The sequence below is a fragment of the Gorilla gorilla genome, chromosome 4 (assembly GCF_029281585.2).
Source record: "Gorilla gorilla gorilla isolate KB3781 chromosome 4, NHGRI_mGorGor1-v2.1_pri, whole genome shotgun sequence".
NCBI lineage: Eukaryota > Metazoa > Chordata > Mammalia > Primates > Hominidae > Gorilla > Gorilla gorilla.
In genome coordinates this window covers 28,957,245-28,980,995 of record NC_073228.2, presented here as the reverse complement: position 1 = coordinate 28,980,995, position 23,751 = coordinate 28,957,245, and the positions used below count along the sequence as shown (strand labels likewise).

Genomic DNA, 23,751 nt, shown 5'->3' with positions numbered 1-23,751 from the left:
ACTAAGAGATATGAATATTTCCTGGCAATGTACTTATTATTTTGTGTTGTTGTCGTATATTTGGAATCGATTGATTAAATGCTACTGTACTTGCTAGTTTAACAGCCCTCTACAAAATAGAGAATAGTTGATATATATACATGAATTGGATTTAATTATTGCTAGGCCTTACATATAATAAATATACTTAAAAGGAAGCTTTATATCAATAATGAATTAAAAAACAGGCCATTCTGTTTAAAAAGCAATAGATGTTACTACACGAGCTCTATTAAAAAGAATAAACCATAGAATAAGTAGATGACAGAGCAAGAATACTCTTTATTAAACCTGCTTGCAGCTACTACCTCTTTTCCCTGTCAAGTTAAAAATAAGACAAGTGATTGTACGAAAGAACGAGCAAAGGAAATTGTTTGATGCCTTAATGCATTTTTCATCTGATTAAAGTGATAACAAATTTATAGGTGTATAGACCACTATGTTAAAGATTTTGCTTGGTTTAGTTTCATATTTTATATTATACTTTACATTCTTAATATGTTAATTTCTGTTTTACTGTGCCTATTTTAATGAATTTATGATGCATAATTTTTCTGTTTCTATATAACAAAATTGAGGCAATTATTTACAATAAAGTAAAATTTGTTTTAGCTTTTCTTAACGTGCATGAGGGAATTTACTGTTTTGGTTATTTCTTAAAAGAAGTTTTATATAATGAAATGGATTTGTTTCTATATAATTTTAAAAATCATGGTAAAATAAACTCAAGATTTATTTGGTTTTTAGCTTTTATTGATTTATTTTATAGGTTTATTGATTTTTATCTCACAAAACATACGCATGTAATTCTTATTATAGTAAAACAGTACTAGGGATTATTTGATGTACTGTTGTACTTTAGACAGAAAAAGCAGCTGTAATTAATTTAAAAGATTGTTTTAAATCAGGCCTTCTTAACTGGAATTCTGTGACTGAACTTTGGTGTTGATAACTTTCCTTCATTATATGCAAAGTAGAGTATATACATATGGGGGAGGGGAAAAACACCTGCACTTTCTTAAGACTTCAAGAGGGGAGTGTAAACCCACAAAAATCAGGGTAAGAACCGTTGGTTTATATAAGAAAAATCCTCAAATATTTTAATGATCCGGATTATAGGAAATACAAATAAATGATCAATATAGTAGTTTTAAATGTAGATAATGTCAGCGACACTGTTATGTCAATCTCATTATCTATTTGCTTATGCTCTTTTTAATTTTATGCAGATGGAGGGAGCGAGGAACCACCGGATCGAAGACAGTCAAGTGTAGACTCTCGCCAAAGCCGCTCTGGGCAAGGTAAATTTTCATCAAATTGATTATTAAATTTCAAAAAATAACGATAGATATTTCTTTCTAGTACTTAATTTGGAAACTAGGATATTGCCATGGTATAGTTTAGATATTCTAGTTTCTCATTTAGGATTTAAATGATATGATGTAAAAATCTATATATTATTTATTCAAGATATATGAAAATTAAATATTGTCTTGTGCCTGTTTTTTTAAATGATATTAACTTTTAAGTAATTTTGAAGCATTATGGTATATATCTGGATATCACTTTTGGAATGGAACCAAAAGTGAATTTTCAACAACAACATTTGTTGGAGTATCATCACACACTGGCTTTTTAAATTTCATCAATATAGTATTTGTTGTCTTAGCTGTCTCAGAAGAAATGGTTTTTGTTGGTAATTGCTATATTAGGATCTTCCTACTTATTTTCCTTTTCTATTTAAAATTTATTATCACAGGCCTTTGATTAATTTTTGAAGGGACAACTTCAAAACTAGGTAAAAACGTTCTGAGTCAGTGAAATACCCAGTTAGACCTTTTCTAACTTGATTAACATTGCATGACCACCAGCTCTGTATTCCTTTTTCTTTATAGTACTTACCACCTTCCTATTTATTCTGTTTATTTTCTCTGTTCAAAACTAGAATGGATGTTTCGTGATAGCAGTGATTTTTATGCTTTGTTCACTGCTGTATCCTTATGTGCCAATAATAAGTACATAGTATATAGTAGTCACTAAATAAATGGTGAATGAATGATCTGAGAGAATGAGTTGAGAACCCAAAATGATGAATAGATTATAAAATTTCAGACAATCATTTATTGAGTTTGGTTTTCAAAGAATCTTTAATGGCATAAAATAAAATAAAGCTGAGATTTACAAATGTGCAGTTTTTAATCCTGTAAAAGCTTCAGATTTATTTATTCTATAATCGTGTCCCTCTTTTTCTCCAACTTTGCTCTTCCCAGTTTTTAGAGCTGTACTATTTTTATAAAACTGTTTGTTGCAGATTAAAAAGAGGAATAGTATGAGTTGAAAATTTTAACTTATGCTAATACTTAATCATACTTAAGTAATAAGCATGTATTATGACTATGTCTGGAATTTATCTTATTCACTCTTATTTTCCCTGTAAACATATTTTGATATAAAAATGAGATTATGTAAAACTCTAAAAATAAAATTAGTACAAATTACTACTAAAATTGTAATTATTAAATGTCTTAAATTTTATTAAATATCAAATATAGATGTTTGAAATCACTTATCTAATTTACTCTGAGCTTTGTCAGTTAAAATATTTTTCAAATCAATGAGCGTAATTGAATTTTATTAACAAAGCTAAAACTTCAAACAACAAAACCAGGGATTTCTGTGATCCAGAGGACAACTACCTGATCTCAATTTGAAGTCACCAGGAATTGTATCATTGTTAGAGTTAATTGATAGTAAAAGCATGTTTCTTAACTTTTTAGAGATTTTATTTGTAATATCTCTTTATTCAAAAGAAATATATATATTTTTTGATATGGAATCTTGCTTTGTCGCCTAGGCTGGAGTGCAGAGTGCAATGGCTTGATCTTGGCTCACTGCAACCTCTGCCTCCCGGGTTCAAGCGATTCTCCTGCCTCAGCCTCCTGAGTAGATGGGATTACAGGCCCGGCTTTTTTTGTATTTTTAGTGGAGATGAGGTTTCACCATATTGGCCAGGCTGGTCTCGGAACTTCTGACCTCAAGTGATCCATTCACCTCAGCCTCCCAAAGTGCTAGGATTACAGGTGTGAGCCACCGCTCCTGGCCAGAAAGAAAATTATAAAAAACTATCTATAATGAGTTGAAATGAATGAGAAATAGTATTAGGAGTAAAAGATGGGATGAGTATAAAACGTTTGTTACCTCGAGAAACCCACTGAAAGATCAGTAAAGAAGGATTGGAAGGAGAAAATATCAACACAGTTTTAGAAACTGGAGAGTATATGAATAATTGAAAACTGAACTCCAACAGTAGCAGAGGAAATCAACAAAACAACCTCAAGAGGTCTCAAAAAGCTTGAGAATGGCAGTGTGTGGAAATGGAGATGCAGTGACAATTGGTTGAAAGTCAGATGAAGAAGCACTGGGTTTCTGGAACTTCCTCCCCAAAACCACCTAACCAGTCAGCTGGGCAAATGCTGAACTCCTCACCCCTAACCAAAAGCAAAATTTATCCTTAGGAGTGGGGAAAACCAGAAACACTGTAGCCTGGGAGACACCAGGCACAGTTGAGGGCAGAAGTCCCATGCTAAAAATGGGAGAATTGGACCTTAGATATCTCTCTCGTGTTTTCTCCTACTGGGCTCCCAGAATACTGGCAGTTAGACCTTCACATTTCAGGCAGGAGGTTGGAAAAAAAATGTCTTTTCTGGAGAATCTGACCAAAAAAAGGAAGATAAAAGAAGAAAGAGGAAATTTAGTCATCAGAGATTCCTGAAATAAACAGGCCAGTTAGCTCACTCCATGTATCAAAGCTCCAAATCAGCTTTTCAGTCCCCTGCCCTTAAATATGAGCAGCTAACAAAGATGAGTAGATATTTGAAGAAACTCTCTAAATGTATGAAAGATAGAAATTAAATGGAATAAAACAACTTGGAGAGACATACATTTTTGCAGAGGAAAATTATAGAACTATTATCCCCAGATATAAGAGAAAATAACCATGAAACAAGAAAGAAGTACATAAAAGTGATATTATGACTTTAAAAAAGGCTCTTAGACATTGAAATTCTGATAGTAAAAACCAAAAGCTTCGTAGAATTATCAGAGGCTAATGTGCTGAAAGAAACTCTGAAAAAATAGAGCAAAAGGACAAAAATAAGAAACGAAGGAGGAGTGTTAAGAAAAATCACAGGATCAGTCCAGGAATTTCAATATTCAAATAATAGTTGTCAAAAGAAACACCAGAGAAAATGGAAAAGAAATCATCAAGATGATTCAAGATAATTTTCTTAACTGAAGAGCATAAAGTTTCCTGATTGAAAAGGCTCACTTTGTGCTTAGTACAATGGATGAAAATAGATCCAAACTAAGGCACATTGTGGTGAAATTTGAAATCACTGGGGCCAAACAGATCGTTCATGCTTCTGGGGGGTGGGAGGGAATGAGTTGGCTTTGCACTTCTCAGTCGTAGCACTGGAAACTGAAAAATAAAGCAGCATCTTCAGTATTCTGAAGGAAAATAATTTTCAATCTCTGAATTCCATATGCATTGATACTATTATTCAAATATAAGAATAGAATTAGATGTATACATTTTCAAAAACAATCTGCCTGTCTTATACACTTTCTAAGGAATCTGTTGGAGGATGTGATCCATCAAAATGAAAAAGTCAGCCAAATGAAAGAAATGAATTACAAGAGACAGGAAAGTCAATAAAGCAGAAAGATGCTTCAGAATGACAATAGAAAGAAGGGGATAGAGGGCTAGCAGTTCAGATTGGAGTGGGTTAGAAGCCTCCAGAAGAGTCGTCTTCAGGAAAATGAGATTGGTAGAAACCTGATGCAATTAATTGTCTTTAGAAAAGTTTTAGACAACTGATGAGAGTCTCAAGGTTGAATTGGTGATAAATACATAAAATAGTAAGCAAAAGAAAGTTCTGAACTACAGGGAAAATAAATAATGTGTAAGAAAGGAGATGTTAGAATAATGTCGTCAGTTCTTTAGCAGAATCAGAGTAGTTGATGTCCAAGCCAGTCATCTCCAGTAGAAAACGTGATCAGTTTACTTAATTATGTGGTACAAATAGTTTCATTATTTATTTGATTTAGACTATTATGATAGGAAACAATGCTCTAAAGGAGGGCAAGTCTGACCTGTGACTTTGTTTTTGTATGGTTGGTGTATTTGATTTGCTAAGAATTTAAATTATTTTTGCATCTATATTCACATGGAATATTGACTTTTCATTTTCTTGTTTTCTAATGTCTTTATGTGGTTTTAGTATCAGAATAATGCTGGCCTCATAGAATAAGTTGGAAGTTTCAACTTCAGTTTCCTCCTCTTCAGTTTCCTAAGCTACATCGTGTAGAATTGATATTATTTCATGCTTAACTGTTTGATACAATTTCTCAGAAGCTAATTGGGCTTGGAATTTTATTTGCTGGAAGGTTTTTAAATGTGAATTCAAGTTATTTAGTAAATATAGGACTATTCAAATTATGTGTTTCTTCTTGAGAAACATTTTAATATCTGCATAATCTGTAGTGATGTAAGCATTCTCATTTCTGATACTGGTAATTTGGGTATTCTTTCTCACTGTCCTGATCATTTTGGACAAAGATTTGTCAGTTTTATACATCTCAGAGAACCAGTTTTGTATTTGGTTTCTGTATTGCTTTCCTGTCTTCTGTGTCATTGATTTATACTTTGTCCTTTATTATTTTCTTTCTTCTGCCTGCTTTGGGTTTAATTTTATCTTTTTCTTGTTTCTTAAGGTAGAAGCTGGGGTCACTGATATGAAAGCTTTCTCTTCTAATATAGGAATTTAGTGTTATAAATTTCTGTTTACTGCTTTAGTTAGTTACATAGATTCTGATAAGTAGTATTTTCATTTAGTTCAAAAATACCCTTTTGATTTTTTCTTTGACCCATGTGTTATTTAGAAGTATGTTGATGTAGTTTCCAAACATTTGGAAGTTTTTCAGATATCTTTCTCTTATTGATTCTAACTTAAATTTCATTGTGATCAGAGGACAAACTTTCTGTAGGTTGAATCATTTTAAATTTGTTAAGACTTGTTTTATGGCCCAGGAAATGATCTATTTTAATAACTGTTCTGTGTGCACTTTAAAAGAATGTGTATTATGCTGTTTTAGGGTGGAAGGTTCTATAAATGTCAACCTGATCACGTTGATTGATAGTGTTATTTAAGTCTTCTATCTTCTTGCCGATTTTCTTTCTACTTGTTGAACAGCAAGGAATATTGAAATCTCAGGCTATAAGTGTGGATTTGTCTGTTTCTCCTTGCAGTTCTGTCACATTCCTTGTACCACTGGTCCTCTGATAAGAAAAATTCCTCTTCCTCAGAGATTTATGTGTCTCTTCAGCTATAGCTGCTGGTTGTGAGATGGGCTTGCTTAGGAACAGGGCTGGATGAGAAAGGTAAAAGAAGAAAAAGCCAGGGGATTTCCCCCATTCACTCAGTCCCATATAGAGGCCCTCCATTCCCACTTTCTAACCACAAAGAGAAGACTTATTTTGTATCTCTTTGTGTTTGTTCCTGGTGTGTAGTTCCAGGATTTGGATTCAGGCTTGGGGTTTGGGGTACATAAAAAACAGCTGGAAACTCATTGCTGAACTGGTTGTACTTTAAGTTCTAGTTTTCTTCGACAGTTTGCCCACTATTGTTTTCTTTTCTGAGTCTCAGATTGCTGGTTCATCATTCTTTCCAGGATTTTCAGTTATATTCAGGGTTTTAGTTACATTCAGTTAAGGCATAGTGTGCTTACTTCATCTTAACCTTCTGTTTTATTACAATATAGATAGCATTCAAAATATTTTAAAATTAGTATGCATGAACATCAACCTACTGGGACAGATGCTAGTTCATTCAGAACGAATGCTAGCTGTAGACAGCTGATCCCCATATAGGTGCATATTGCCTGATAATCTGCCCTGCCTGATTGTGGATACAGTTTCATGTTTCTTCTCCAGTAGCAGCAGAAATATATATTGTCTGTTGGACTGTGCAAATGTCTTACCCTCTGTGCATGAGGGTCCTTTTCTTTCCTTTGTGTTAACAAGTTCCTTGGTCTCTGATCTGTCTCTCTGGTACAGTGGATTTTGACTCAAACATGCTCATACTTACTGTTCCAGTTTAGGGGCAGAGACCTCCAATGTCTTCTGCTTATTATATGTAGGAGATGGGAGACAGGCTCTTGAAATGTGACTGTAAAACTGATTGTGTTAGTTTAACCCCAGTATGACTGCCGCAGGTTAGGTGGTTATTTTCTACTTTCCAATAGCGTATTATATGTAATTGCACTATATTACTTATTATATTTTGTCTTATTTGTCTATTGGGTCTCCATTTTTCCTAGTAATGTAAGAATTTATTAATAGCAGGGTCTTTGCATACAGAACAGTGCTAGTGCCTTGTATTTAGGTTATCAAGTTTGATGAAGGAAACTACAATTCCTGGAATTCGGATTCTGTATTTCAGGAATCTTGAGTTACTTTATCAGAGTTGCTTTTTTTGTTTGTTTGTTTTACTGGCTCCATTTTCTGCATTAAATGATTTTTTTCATTAGTGATCATATATATGTAAGCAACTTACTTGGTTCTAGACATTAAGTGGGTAGATGAACCAGCATGATATGATTGAAACCCAGTTTTTATTTTCTTTTGCAAAAATAGCGTTTTGCAGGCATTGAGTTCTGGTGTACAAGATGTGTACTGGTGTAATGATGTCCACGAAACCAGCTCATGCTGGAAGATGGGAAAATGCAGACGGTGTGGCTTTGCATAATTTCCATTATTTGTAGCCAACTTTATTTGATTAATACATGCTGGTGTGTCAATAGAACTAGTATATTAAATTGTCAAATATACTATATTCTGATCCTCTTTCCTTGCAAATATGTAAAATATTTAGTAGAAATGAGATGTTTATGCTCTTGAAACACACAAATTATTCTTCAGTCTGGAAAGTTACAATGATTTCTTTATTGAACCAACTGTGGTTAATTACATAGAGTGACAAGGAAATTATTTCAATATTCAGTGTATTATTTCTTTATCTCAGTATAAGAATATATCTAGTATAGTAGCATTACCAATGAAGAAGACTGTTCTGTGTATGTGCCATGTTATAAACTAGGTGCATAATCCTCATTTAATTCTCAGAATAATGTTGTGAAATCACTATTATTTTCCTACAGGAAATATTAATTTTATATTATATTCTGGCTTTATAGTTATCTACATCCCAAGTTTCAAATCAGTATTGTTGGTAGCATGTATTTAGAACCTTTTCATTCTGATATATAAAGTATATATTTGTTTGTTGGTGGTTGGATAATATTTGGAAGATCTGAGCTTAAATGATAAATCCCTCTGAAATATCTTTATTGCTTGTTCTGTATTTCTTCAGAAATTTAATTTGTTGTAGATTTTTTTAAATTAAAACACTATTTTAATAAAATTAAACTTGAGATGCCTTTTGGAATACGTAGCCCCAACTTGAGGCCAATAATTCATTATTATTTAGAATGTTAGGGATATGTCTTAGAATGTATTGTTATAGTTTCATTAATTTTTTAAAAAGTTAATTTATACCAAACAATGTAGACATTTAAAAAGGATATGTTAAGGCTTCTTCCTGTTCCACTCTCCTAAAGTAACAAATACCTACATTCAGTTTGTATCTTTCCATGTTTTCCTCTGAGCTCATACTGGCATATGCAAGGATGCGTATGCATATATAAACCAGTTTGAAGGTTTTTGAAAAATAAATGCAGTTTTAGTTCTCCCCTTCTCTCTCAATTAACGGTATAGCATGGCCATCCCTCCAGGAACATACTTAAATTCTTAATTTCTTAAAATCTGTGTATTGGTTGATAGTCTAAGTAACCCATTATGTATTCCACTGTTTCTGCATATATGAGTGTTCAGATTTGCAAAGTGATTATGATAATTAATTTATAATCTTAAGCTCTTGGAATACGTGGCCCCAAGCACATTTTGTATCAGAACATATTAAATAGCCTATTTAGCTTATGATAATTGGCCCAATTAACACTAGAAGCCTTGTAGAAGCCGCTCCTTGCTTATTCACCTTTATGATAGAAAAGGAATAAAAAGCATGACAACTAAAAAGTTTGGAAGGCCGGGCACGGTGCCTCATGCCTGTAATCCCAGCACTTTGGGAGGCCCAAGGCGGGTGGATCACGAGGTCAGGAGATCAAGACCATCCTGGCTAACATGGTGAAACCCCGTCTCTACTAAAAATACAAAAAAAAAAGTTAGCTGGGCGTGGTGGCGGGCGCCTGTAGTACCAGCTACTTGGGAGGCTGAGGCAGGAGAATGGCATGAACCCGGGAGGCGGAGCTTGCAGTGAGCCAAGATCTTGCCACTACACTCCAGCCTGGGCGACAGAGCGAGACTCCATCTCAAAAAAAAGAAGTTCAGAAAAGGTATGAACATCTAGAAAGATTTTATTTTAAAATATTCTTATGTGAATTTTTCTGGTAAGAGATAAAAGTTATGAAAAAAACTTTGTAAGTCTTTTTGAAGGGTCATAAACAGTTGGATAAGAAATTACTAGGAAGGGATCTATTGGTAAAGCCTGGGGAAAATTATTATAGAGTTGATACATTTTTTGTTTTGTTTCATATGAAGAGCAGTTGGTTTTAATGTTTTTTTCCTAGTGAAAGATTGAAGAGCTAGTTCCCACAAGGGGGCAGAATAAGACAAACCTGAAAACCTTCACACTATAAACACAGAAGTGATAAATAATGTAACAAAATTTATTTTAAATTTATAGTTGATTTATTAAGAAGGAAGCGGAAATCACAAGGAGCTAGAAATGAGCAGAGAGGTAATTTTCTGATCGTCCTATGAATGGTACCATATATTGGCATATGTACCCACCTGTCCCCCAGCACATGTATGGACTGTAGGGTGATCATTCAGCTGTGGCCTTAGATTAGTATTGATGAGTGGAAGTATTGATGAGTGGAAGTTCATTTTGCTAAGTCCATGTATAAACTCCATCCCTTTGTTAATGAGGGTAGGGTAGAGTGGCTCGTTAGGCCATTTTCATTGGCTGAGACTGACTGAGTCCCCAGAACAGGCCATCTTGTTTACCAGGTTAAGCAGCCCCTTCTCTGCTGTGTTTGCTCTTTGTCAGGTATTCACATGGGGCATAAATTACTTCATGTGTGTTCCCTTTCAAAGAGATACAGCCAAATTCTTTGACACCAGATATCTTTGTAATCAGTTTTCTAATTGTTCCAAGTCTCTGAATATCCAGTAAAACCATTAAACACTGTCCATGAGTCAGTATAGAACAGTACCTCTGTTATCTCTCCTTACAATCAAAATGGACAATCAGGCCCTGCTCAAATTTCTGCCACAGGGGGGGCTTCACTTCTTCACTTCACCACTCCTTCAGGACCACCCCTGAATGGGGCTGCTGTGCTGTTGTCATCTACGTGTCATGCAGAGCCATGACATAACTACTCTGCCAGTCACTTCCTGTAGCTGTGTCTTCATCCAGACCAAGTGATGAGAGAACAGACAGAGAAAAAAGCAACAGCAATGAGGATGTACTTCACACCCTTGGGACCACAACTCCTGGGATAAGAGAAAAAGATTCCCTTCTCTCAGACTTCAGGTGCTTGCCCAGTCACCACTACCGTATCTGCCTGGGAACTGGGATGGAAGAAAAGGGGGAAAGGGAAAAAAAAAGGGGGAGATTTCCTCCAGTCTCTTGGAGCCATAAGGGCCCCTTTTTCTGATCTTACCCATTAGATACTTCTCTGAGTTTTGAGCTCGCCAAGCCAGGTAAAATGCAAGGAAAAAACGTAGTAAACTCAATACCACTTCAGAACTTTAAGTTCTGTGCTCCTTCCCCAGTCTGCCTGATAATATTTGTTTTCAGTCTTCAGATGGCTTTTGGATATTGTCAAATGCTTTTTATGGATCTGATCATATGGATATGATCATGTGATTTTTCTTCTTTAGCCTGTTCATGTGATTGATTTTGTTAATTGATTTTCAAGTGTTGAGCTAGTCTGGCATACCTGGTATAAATACCAGTTAGTCATGGTGTGTAATTCCTTTTATACATTTTTGGATTTGATTTGTAAATATTTTATTGAGAATTTTTGCACGTATGTTCATGAGAGAAATTTCTGTAGTGTTCTTGTTGTATCTGTCTGGTTTTCATATTAGGATAATGCTGACCTTATAGAATAAGTTAGGAAGTAGTCCTGCTTCTACCTTCTGAAAAAGATTGTAGAGAATATGTGTAATTTCTTCCATAAATGTTTAGTAGAATTTACCAGTGAACCCATCTGGGCCTGGTGCTTTCTGTTTTGGAAGGTTACCAGTTACTGATTAAATTTATTTAATAGTTACAGGCCTATTCAGATTGTCTATTTTTTCTTGTAAGAATTTTGCCAGACTGTGTTTTTCAAGGAATTGGTCATTTTATCTAGGTCATCAAATTGTGGGTGTAGAATTGCTTATAATATTCCTGTATTATCCTTTTAATGTTCATGAAATCTGTGGTGATACCCCTCTTTCATTTCTGGGATTAGTAATTTGTGTCTCTTTCTCTCTCTCTCTTTTTTAGCCTGGCTAGAAGCTCCTCAATTTTATTGATCTTTTCCATTTTTTTTCTTTTCAAAGAACCAGGACTTGGTTTTGTTGATTTTTCTCTATTGATTCCCATTTCCAATTTCATTGATTTCTGCTCTAGTTTTTATTATTTCTTTTCTTCTGCTTGCTTTGAATTTAATTTGCTCTTCTTTTTCTAGTTTCCTAAGATAGATGCTTAGATTATTGATTTTAGATCTTTCTTTTCTAATAGATATATTAAGCACTATAAATTTCAGTCTATCACTGCATCCCACAGATTTTGAAAAGTTGTATTTTTATTTAGTTCAAAATATTTTAAAATTTCTTTTGAGATTTCTTCTTTGAACTGTGTGTTATTTAAATGTGTGTTTACTATCCAAGTATTTTGGGATTTTTCAGCTATCTTTCTGTTATTGATTTCTAGTTTAATTCTGTTGTGGTCTTAGAGCAACCATTGTATGATTTCTATTCTTTTGAGTTTGTTAAGGTGTACTTTATTTCCCAGAATGTGTTCATTCATAATGAACATTCCATGTGTGCTTGAAAAGAATGTGTATTCTACTGTTGTAATGTGAAGTAGTCCATAGGTGTCCATTATAACCAGTTGATGGATGGTGCTGTTGAGTTCAACTGTGTCCTGATTTTCTGCCTGCTGGATCTGTCCATTTCTGATAGAAGGCTGTCAAAGTCTCAAGTGTAATAGTGTATTCATCTGTTTATCCGTGTAGTTCTATCCATTTTTGCCTCATGTTTTGATTCTCTCTTGTTACATACTCATCAGTCAAGACTGTTAAGTCTTATTGGGGAATTGACTCCGTTAAAGTGAGTTTTTTATAAGTAACACATTAGTTGGGTCTGTTTTTTTGACCCATTGTTACAATTTCTGACTTTTAATTGGTATATTTAGATTATTGACCTTTGAAGTGATTATTGATATAGTTGGATTAATATCTGCCATACTTGTTACTGTTTTCTGTTTGTTGCCCTTCACAGTTTCTATTTGTCTTCTACTCTTTTCTGCCATTTGTTGTTTTAATTCAAAATTTTATATAATTCCATTTTCTTTCCTTTCTTATATCACTTCTTTTTTCACCTTTTTTAGTGGCTGCCTAAAATTTGCAATATATATTTACATAAATTTAAGTTCACTTTCAAATAATACTGTACTATTTCATAGGTAGTACAGATACTGTGTAATAACAAAATATCCCTAATTCCTCCCTGGCATCCCTTATATCATTGTTGTCATTTATTTTACTCACACACACACAAGCATACATGCACATGTGTGTCTGTGTGTGTGTGTATATATATTATACACATAGCACACACAAGCATACATAAATATATTGTTGCTATTGTTTTGAACAACTTATGTGTTAGAACAATTAAGAATTTTTTAAAAAGTCTTTATCTTCACGTATTCATTCTCTAAAGCTTATCCTTTCTTTATGTAGATCAGACTTTCTGACCTATATCATTTTATTTCTCTGAAGAACTTTTAACATTTCTTGCAAGGCAGGTCTTCTGGGAACAAATTTTCTGTTTTTGTTTGGGAAAGTCTTTATTTCTCCTTCACTTTTGAAGGATGATTCTGTAGGGTATAGAATTCTAAGTTTGTTTGTTTTTTTAACCACTTTATTTCATTCTATCTTTTCTTGTATTGTTTCTGAGGAGATATCAGATATATTAATAATTTTTTCTTTGATTTCCTGTAGGTAAGGGTTTTTTTCCCTCTGGTTTAAGATTTTTTTGTTTCTGTTTGATTTTCTGAAGTTTGAATGTGTTTTACTGAAGCATAGTTTGTTTGGCATTTATCCTGCTGGGGGTACTCGGAGCTTTCTGGTCTATGGTTTGGTATCTGACATTAATTTGGGGAAATCTTCAGTCATTATTGCCTTAAATATTTCTTCTTCTGTTATTCCCATTATGCATATTTACACCTTTTGTAGTGGTTCCACAGTTCTTAGGTGTTCTGTTCTTTTTTCTGTTTGCTTTTCAGTTTTGAATGTTTTTATTGACATATCCTGAAGCTCAGACTCTTTCCTCAGCCACGTCCAGTCTGCTAATGAGGCCATTAAAGGCATTCTTAATTTCTGTTCTAATGTTTTTGATCTAAATTTTCTTATTCTTTCATAGAAGTTCCATCTACTTATATTACTCATTTGTTCTTGCATGTTGTCTACTTTTTTTCATGAAAGCCCATAGCATATTAATCATAATTGTTTACATTTATAGTCAGAACCAGTTTATAGCAGGGTGTTTAATCCCTGCTGTTGAGAGATGAAGCCAGCTGGACTTCCTGGGTTGAGTGGGGACTTGGAGAACTTTTCTCTTACAAGAGGTTTGTAAAACACACCCATTAGTGCTCTGTAGCTAGCTAGAGGTTTGTAAAATGCACCAATCAGTGCTCTGTAAAAACACACCAATCAGCACTCTGTAGCTAGCTAGAGGTTTGTAAAATGCACCAATCAGCGTTCTATAAAATGGACGAATCAGCAGGACATGGGCGGAGACAAATAAGGGAATAAAAGCTGGCCACCCCAGCCTGCAGTGGCAACTCACTGGCGTCCCTTTCTGTGCTGTGGAAGCTTTGTTCTTTTGCTCTTCACAATAAATCTTGCAGCTGGTCACTCTTGGTTCCGTGCCACCTTTAAGAGCTGTAGCAATCACCACGAAGGTCTGTGTCAGTGAGAGCACAAACCCATCGGAAGGAACCAAATCCGGACGCACTGTAACTGGGTGTGTTTCTAATCCTTGCTCTGTCTCTTCCAACAGTATCTTTCGCCTTTTAATGTGTCTTGCAATTTTTTGCTGAAAGGTAGACATGATGTTTTGAGTGGAAGGAACTGTGGTGAATAAACCTTTAGTAATGTAGTGTTCAGGTGTGTGGGAAAAGGAAGCATCTAAGTACTTTGGTAAGTTCTTGTCTTTTGGTGAGCCTGTACCCCTTCACTATGAACTTTACCAGTGCTTCTCTGTTTTTTTCTTTGTTTTTCTTTGTTTTTTGTTTTTTTTTCTCCCTTCTCATAGTTAGGTGGAACAGGATGGTTAGAGGAGGCTGAAGTTTGGTATTTTTCTTTCACAAGTGTGGTTAAGCTCTGGGAAAATAATTTCTCCTGATGGTTAAGAATACCACCATTCTCTGGTACATTTCAAAATGGTTACTTTCCTCTGCCCCTCCTGGAAGTAGGAGTGGATTTTTCTTCAATACTGACTGAGAGTCTCATAGTGCTCGAGGAGATAAAACTCACAAAAGATTGGGGCCCCTCTGAAACTGGGTCCCCTCAGAATTTTGATTTCTCAGGCTTGTCTGCCTGAGCCTCCAATAATTCATCAACTACAGTTCAGGTTTTCCTACTTCTGTATTGGTTCCCACTGAGGTTGCTGCTTGTGCGTTTCTGCATTCTCTATAGTCACCTGTCTCCAACTTTTGGCACAGCAGTTTACATTGTGACTTCCCTTCTCTAAAGAATGTAAGAAGAGTTGTTGATTTTTCAACGTGTTTAGTTTTTTACATGTTAGATGAAGTGAAAACTTCTAAGCTCCTTACATGCCAGATGGGAAACTAGAATTAAGCTCTATGCATTCTTTCCAGGGTTTATAGTTGTATTCAATGAGAGAGACGAGGTAGGGTATGCATACTCCATCTTTCCTGGAAGTGGAACCTAATTAAATTTTTCAAATATATGTCCTTACTGATTTTTTTAAACAATCATATGATTTGTTTCCTTGTATTAATTCTCTTGTGTAGAACAAGAGAAAATTTTTGGCTGAAGGCCCTCCTATGTGGTATATAGTCATAAGGTTTCTTTCCAGTGTGACTTTTCATATCTTTAAAGGCAAGGACTATTGCAGCTTTTCTAACATATTCATGACATATATGATTTCTCTCCTTTATATGTCCTCACCTTTTTCCATAGGCATAGGTTGAATAACTTCTGAAAACCTTCCCAGTCATTGCATTTATAGCCTTTCTTCCCAGAATGTGTCTAAACATGTTCAGTAATATTAAAGTTCCTGCTCAAGACTTTCCTGAATTCACCGCATTCGTTGTGTTTCTCTCATGTGTGTATAGCCATTGTAAGGTGAAAGTTTCTGCTTTTTCCCAGTCAGTGCTGTTGTCGAGTTTTCTCCAAAATGGATATCCGCTCTAGTGCACAGTAAAATCAGCGCTCCTACTAAAGGTTCCCACAGTCTTTGTGTTGAGTTTTTGCCCAGTGTATATTCTCTTGTGCACTATAAAGCAAGAGCTGTTTTTAAAGAACTTTACACACTGATTACAGTCATAAAGTTTGTCTTCGGTGTGAGATCTCATGTATGTTTTGGAGGTGACTATAGATCAAATACTGTCCTGCTCTAAAATTGTTCAAAGGGTTTCTTTTCATTTTGAATTCTCCCATGTCTCTGAAGGGAATAACGGTTACCGAAGGCTTTTGTACAGTCTTTACACTCATGGTTTGTCTCTTGTCTATGATTTCTGTCTCCTGCAGAATAACATTAGCACTCCTTTTGAAGGCTTTTCCATATAGATTTCATTCATAGAATTTATTTCACTAGGAGTCCTCTCTGTTTGCATCTCACTGATGCAGACAGACTGTTGAAAAGCTGAAAGTTGTTCATTTTCTCATGTCTGCTATTACTACTGCACTGGAGATTCTAGTCAGGGCATTAAAGCCTCTGCAAGTAAAGATGTCCCTCCTGTGCTGAGATTGTGAGACGAAAACACCGAAAGAAGACCCTGGGACAGAGCATTCCAGGCAGATGGAAGGGCCGGAGCTGAGTCTCCACAGAAGACTGGAGGCCTGAGTCAGCTTTGCCCCTCTGCCCAGCTAGGGGCTACCCTAGTACCCATGTCTCAATCAGTCTGAATTACATGATATACAAACGAGAGAAAGTCCCTACTGTTAAGATACTTTCATTCTTGAGGAGTGAGAGAAATAAAAGAAGAAAGTCATATCAGGTAATGATAAGTTCTGTGTGAATTGAGGGGGAAAGTGGGAAGGGATGAAGTCAGAGAAATTGGAAGGGGAGGAGGTAAGAGAATTAAGTAGGTGGGTGCCAGATCATGTAGAGCTTTGTAGACCATGGTAAGGATTTGGGTTCTAATTTTCTTCTGTTGCTGATTGACTGTATGATCTTTAATTAGTTATTAAACTTTCTCTGCTTAATTTTTTTTAGTATTTAATAGTATGTGAATGTGTGAGATAATTGCAGTCTCAGAGTGGTATAAATCTTTGCATGAAAGAACATTAGGAATAATTTAGGCCAAACCCCATTGTTTCAGACATACATGAAAGACCTTTGAGAAATTATGCATTGTTATTGTGTGTATTATGTTTAACATGCCTACACTCGTTTTAGGGACCAGACTACCACCTGTGCTGTTATTTTAAAAGTGTACTTTGGAGATAAAATATCCAATTAGAAAAGTTCACAAATCATAAGTGTACAGTGAGTATGTTATTACAAATTAGGTTTTTAAAAAGTCAGGTTTATTTAATTTATATAAGTAAAATTTGCCATTTTAAGTGTACATACCATGAATTTTTAAAACATAGTCATGTTAAATGCCACTAAATCAAATATAGCTTATTTCCATAAAAAGTTCCCTCATACCCCCTTGTAATTAGTTGTCTCCCTCAACCTAATCCCTAGCAACCACTTAAGTGTTTTCTAATACTATAGTATTTCCCAGAATATTCTGTAAATGAAGCCATGTAGTATATAGTCTTTTGACCGTATTACTGACTTTTTTTTTGAGTTTTTTTTTTTTTTTGTACTTTAAGTTCGAGGGTACATGTGCACAATGTGCAGGTTTGTTACATATGTATACGTGTGCCATGTTGGTGTGCTGCACCCATTAACTCATCATTTACATTAGGTACATCTCCTAATGCCATCCCTCCCCACTTTCCCCACCCCACAACAGGCCCCGGTGTGTGATGTTCCCCTTCCTGTGTCCATGTGTTCTCATTGTTCAGTTCCCACCTATGAGTGAGAACATGCGGTATTTGCTGTCCTTGCAATAGTTTGCTCAGAATGATGGTTTCCAGCTTCATCCATGTCCCTACAAAGGACACAAACTCATCCTTTTTCATGGCTGCATAGTATTCCCTGGTGTATATGTGCCACGTTTTCTTAATCCAGTCTATCATTGATGGACATTTGGGTTGGTTCCAAGTCTTTGCTATTGTGAATAGTGCTGCAATAAACATATTTGCGCATGTGTCTTTATAGCAGCATGATTTATAATCCTTTGGGTATATACCCAGTAATGGGATGGCTGGGTCAAATGGTATTTCTACTTCTAGATCCTTGAGGAATCACCACACTGTCTTCCACAGTGGTTGAACTAGTTTACAGTCCCACCAACAGTGTAAAAGTGTTCCTATTTCTCCACATCCTCTCCAGCGCCTGTTGTTTCCTGACTTTTTAATGATCGCCATTCTAACTGGTGTGAGATGGTATCTCATTGTGGTTTTGATTTGCATTTCTCTGATGACCAGTGTTGAAGAGCATTTTTTCATGTGTCTGTTGGCTGCATAAATGTCTTCTTTTGAGAAGTGTCTGTTCATATCCTTTGCCCACTTGTTGATGGGGTTGTTTGTTTTTTTCTTGTAAATTTGTTTAAGTTCTTTGTAGATTCTGGATATTAGCCCTTTGTCAGATGAGTAGATTGCAAAAATTTTCTCCCATTCTGTAGGTTGCCTGTTCACTCTGATGGTGGTTTCTTTTGCTGTGCAGAAGCTCCTTAGTTTAATTAGATCCCATTTGCCAATTTTGGCTTTTGTTGCCATTGCTTTTGGTGTTTTAGACATGAAGTCCTTGCCCATGCCTATGTCCTGAATGGTATTGCCTAGGTTTTCTTCTAGGGTTTTTATGGTTTTAGGTCTTACATTTAAGTCTTTAATCCATCTTGAATTAATTTTTGTATAAGGTGAAAGGAAGGGATCCAGTTTCAGCTTTCTCCATATGGCTAGCCAGTTTTCCCAGCCCCATTTATTAAATAGGGAATCCTTCCCCCATTTCTTGTTTTTGTCAGGTTTGTCAAAGATCAGATGGTTGTAGATGTGTGGTATTATTTCTGAGGGCTCTGTTCTGTTCCATTGGTCGATACCTCTGTTTTGGTACCAGTACCATGCTGTTTTGGTTACTGTAGCCTTGTAGTATAGTTTGAAGTCAGGTAGCATGATACCTCCAGCTTTGTTCTTTTGGCTTAGGATTGTCTTGGAAATGCGGGCCCTTTTTTGGTTCCATATGAACTTTAAAGTAGTTTTTTCCAATTCTGTGAAGAAAATCATTGGTAGCTTGATGGGGATGGCATTGAATCTATAAATTACCTTGGGCAGTATGGCCATTTTCACAATATTGATTCTTCCTATCCATGAGCATGGAATGTTCTTCCATTTGTTTGTGTCCTCTTTTATTTCGTTGAGCAGTGGTTTGTAGTTCTCCTTGAAGAGCTCCTTCATATCCCTTATAAGTTGGATTCCTAGGTATTTTATTCTCTTTGTAGCAATTGTGAATGGGAGTTCACTCATGATTTGGCTCTCTGTTTGTCTGTTATTGGTGTATAAGAACATATTACCCATTTTTAATTTTTGTGCACACATCAGAAGTTCATTCTTTTTATTGCTGAGTAAGATTCTGTTGCATGTATATGTCACAATTTGTTCATTCATCGGTTGATGGACATTTGGGTACTTTTCAGTTTGTGGAGAGTAATAATTTTTCTATTTGTGTGTGGGAGGAGGGACATATATCTTCATTTCTTTTGGGTAAATTCCTAGGAGCTGGATTTCTGGGTCATATGGTAGGTTTACTTACAAACTGCCAAACTGTTTCCCAACTTATATATACCAGTTGATATTGTCACCAGCAGTATATGAGAGCTCTAGTTCATTCTTGTCAACACTCGATTTTGCTGGTATTTTTTTTTATTTTAGCCATTTTACTAGGTGTGTAGTAGTAACTCCTAGTTTGAATTACCATAATGATTAATGATGTTGAGCATCTGTATTAGGCCATTCTTGCATTGCTATAAAGAAATACCTGAGACTGGGTAATATATAAAGAAAAGAGGTTTAATTGGCTCACAATTCTGGAAGCTGTACAGGAATCATGGTGCTGGCATCTGCTTGGCTTCTAGGGAAGCTTTAGGAAACTTTCAGTCATAGTGGAAGGTGGATGGGGAAGCCACCTTCTCACATGGCGGGAGCAGGAGCAAGGGGTGGAGGGAGGTGATACATACTTTTAAATGACCATATCTCATGAGAACTCACTATCACGAAGACAGCAACAAGCTATGAGGGATCCCCCTCCGGCCATCATCCAAACACCTCCCAACAGGCCCACCTTCAGCACTGGTAATTACAGTTCAACATGAGATAGGGGCGGGGGCAAATATCCAAACTATATTATCATCCATGTTTCTTACTTAGTGAAGCGTCTGTTCAGATCTTTTGCCCATTTTTAAAATTGGGTAGTTTGCATTCTTGTTCCTGAGTTAAGAGTTCTTACAGCCTAGCTACCAGTCCTTTATTAGATATGTGTTTTGCAAGTATTTTCTTTCAATCGGTACTGCTTTTCATTTTGTAACACTATCATTTGAAGAGTAGAAATTTTTAATTTTTGTGAATTCCAGTTTATCAGTTTTTTAATATGGTTCATCTTTTTGGGATCCTTTGTAAGAAATCTACCTGACCCAAGGTCACACAGATTTTCTCCTGTGTTTTCTTCTAAAAGGTTTATAATTTTATAGTTTTATAGTTTCTTCTAATAGTTTTACAGTTTTTTTTTTTTAACATTTTCAGCCTGTGACTAATTTCTCTTTGATGTTTTCATGAGTAGAAGTATGCTTCAAGGTCCGTGTTTTTGCATTTGGATGTCTAGTAGTTAACAAAATTATTTGTTGAAAATATCCTTTCTACATTGAATTATCCTTTCACCTTTGTCACAAATTAGTTGGCTATATGTGTGGTTCTTTTTCTGGATGCTCTAGACTGTTTCATTCATTTTGTGTCCATTGTTTTTCTAACACCATCTAAGCTCTGGATTACTGTACCACATAGTAGGTCTTGAAATTATATACTGTTTGGACTCCAGTTTTGGTTTTGTTTGTTCAAAATTGTTGTGGCTATCCTAGTTCTTTTGTTTTTCTGTATAAATTTTAAAATTAGCTTATTGATTACTATAAAAGTTAACTGCCTGCTATATTTCCATTGGGATTGCTTCAAACCTATAGATCACTTTGGAGACAATTGACATAGTGCTGTGGAGACTTCAGATCCATAAACATGGTACATTGCTCCATTTAGGATTTTTGGGTTTTGTTTTCATTTTTTTAGAGACAGTATCTCACTGTGTTGCTCAGGCTGGTCTTAAACTCCTGAGCTCAAGCAATTCTTCTGTCTCAGCCTCCCAAGTAGTAGCTGGGACTACAGGCACATGCCACAACTCCTGACTCTATTTAGGTTTTCAATTTCTCTTACGAGTTTCTTGTAGTTTTCAGAGTACATGGTATGTATTCTGTCAGATGTATTCCTAAATATTTTATGTTTTTAGTAGTGTTATTGTAATGATATTGGTTAAATGTTTTTTAAAATTTTCCAAATGTTCATTGCTAGTATATAGGAAGACACTTGATTCTTGTACATTAACTTTGTAACCTGTGAATTTGCCTTACTGACTTATTTTTTCTTATAGCTTTTTTGTAGATACCTTAGAATTTTTACATAGGCAATCATGTTGTCTGATCATATGATCCTATACTCGTTGTTAAACTTCTCGGGGCCTGTTTCTTGCCTGATGTGTGGACTTGTAAGGATGTTACAGAGTCACAGAGTGATGATACGAGCTCTGAGTTAAAAAGACATTTGGAATAATTTAGGCAAAACTCCTTTGCTTCTGTTACACATGCAAAATCGCTTTGTCTTTAGGGGCCAGTTTATCACCATGCTATATATTTTTTTCCTGTGTACTTTTTAAAAGTAAACTTTTATTGAAGCATGACATGTAAACTGAAAAATTCACCAATGATGTATACAGTTCACTGAATTATCACAAGTGAACATATTATGCTAGAGGTTTTTGATTTCTAGATTTTTATTTGTGGTTATTTTTATTACTTGAAAAACTAGAAGGCAGTTCTCTAGAATATGTATTGTCTTCAATGGAAGAGTTTCTCTGTTAACTTGAACTTTAATATCTAATAATCATTTATGTTAAGTATAATTCCTCGTGATAACTGAAATTTCAGTTGGATCGTAGTCACTCCTAACATTTCTTTGGTGTCCATACACTTTAGATTCTGCTGCATTCTGACCTCAATTTCTGAATGTCTAGTCACCAGGTGTCCAGCATAACTGAATTTTTTCTGTCAAGTTAGCAGTTTTTAAATTCTGCCACATCTCCATCATATTATCTCAGTCACTTTTAATTTGGTTGACTGAAGCAGGAAAAGAAAAGTAGAAAATAAAGATTGAGTAATGTAGAGTACCAGTAGGTGCTGTCTTACATGCTTGGTAAATTGGATTCCTCCCCCGCCCCCCTTTTTTTTTTAACTTCATGTTATAAAACTATACATGTATTACTTATGCTATGCAACTTTGCAGAAGCTCCCACTGGTATAGGCCAAGTATATGTCCCTGCCCCACTGATGCTTCTCTTGGCTCCATGAGTTCCTTGGGCCAATGGAATGTTAGTGAGCAGAGAGCTTTTTCTTTGTTGTTTTTTTCAGTAGAGACAGGGTCTTACTCTGTTGCCCAGGCCAAAGTACAGTAGTATGATCGTAGCTCAATGCAGCCTCAAACTCCTGGGCTCAATTGATCCTCCTGCTTCAGCCTTCCGAGTAGCTGGGACTACAGGTACACCACGCCCAGCTAATATTTTTCATTTTTGTAGAGACAGTGTCTTACGTTGTTGCCCACATCGATCTCAAACTCCTGGCTTCAAACAACCCTCCTGCCGCAGCCTCCCAAAGTGCTGGGAGTTCAGATGTGGGCCACTGTGCCCAGCCTTGAGCAGAAGTCTTAAGTATGTTCCTCTGATTTGACTTGGCCTCCTGCACTCCTCTTTTCTGCCAAGAAGAGCGTGCTACGTCTGTTCACTTGCCTTCAGTGACTGGGCCCAATATTGAAGACACATAGCAGTGTTCTGAACCTGACCATAGTACTGGTATCTAGCTAGCCCTATCATGCCCAACCTAGATCAGCTGACTCAAAGTCATTCTGAAGGCTCATGAGCATACAGGCAATGTAAACCACTGACATTTTGAGATTGCTGGTTACCCAGGAAAAAATGGTATATAATCAAATTCTCTGCTCACCAGTACTTTAAACATGTATTTTCAGTTTTTTCTCTGTAGCTACAATAAGTTCAGGCACAATTTATAGGACAAAGAAGATAGAAGAAAATAGTTTTAAGCAGAAAAGTAAAGTAGGACAGCCAAACTGGACTAATTGCAGTATTATTCCTTAAGGAGTGTTATTAATTTCTAAAATTATCAGCTAATTTTTAACATTGGAACATTTTAAGTGAAAAGAGGTGCTTCACTAAATCAAATATATTGCTTTCAAAAATCTAATGCTGATTTTTTTCAATAAAAGGATTCCTCAGTTAAGGAATTACACTAATGGCATGCCTCTTTGTTTATGTAACTGTAAAATACTGCAATTTCATATGAATCAATGTCAGATATATTCATGAAAGATTGGAAATCAAGGATGAGAGAAAGAGACTTGAAAAGTAAGTCTAGGAGATACAGTATTCATCTGACCAGAATTCCAGAGAGAGAAAAGAAATGTTGGAAGAGAAGATTTAGTCAGCATAGTAAGTGAAAGGGCCCAGAGATGAATGAGAAGAAAAAAAGTTAATCCTAGTAAAATTCCTGAAATCCAAGGATAGAGAATAAATCCTAGATTTCTCCCAACAGAAGTTTGGGATAAGATAATAGTGGCCTCAACTAAGGTCATGGTTGAAGAAATGGAGAGAACATGGCAGATTGTGGATTTGCCTCTCCTGAACATTTCATATAAGTGGAATAATACAAATGTGGTCTTTTGTGTCTG

At 35.6% G+C, this 23,751-nt stretch overlaps 1 protein-coding gene across 12 annotated transcripts in view; it reads left to right on the top strand.

The window, feature by feature from the left end:
- Nucleotides 1-23,751, top strand: part of TANC2 (tetratricopeptide repeat, ankyrin repeat and coiled-coil containing 2) — a 473,014-nt gene that overhangs the window by 115,943 nt on the left and 333,320 nt on the right. For all 12 annotated transcript variants that reach the window (XM_055386907.2, XM_055386906.2, XM_055386905.2 and 9 more), the window contains one exon: nucleotides 1,269-1,340. In XM_055386907.2, coding sequence (XP_055242882.2) covers nucleotides 1,269-1,340 — 72 coding nt within the window. The remainder of the gene's footprint in view (nucleotides 1-1,268; nucleotides 1,341-23,751) is intronic.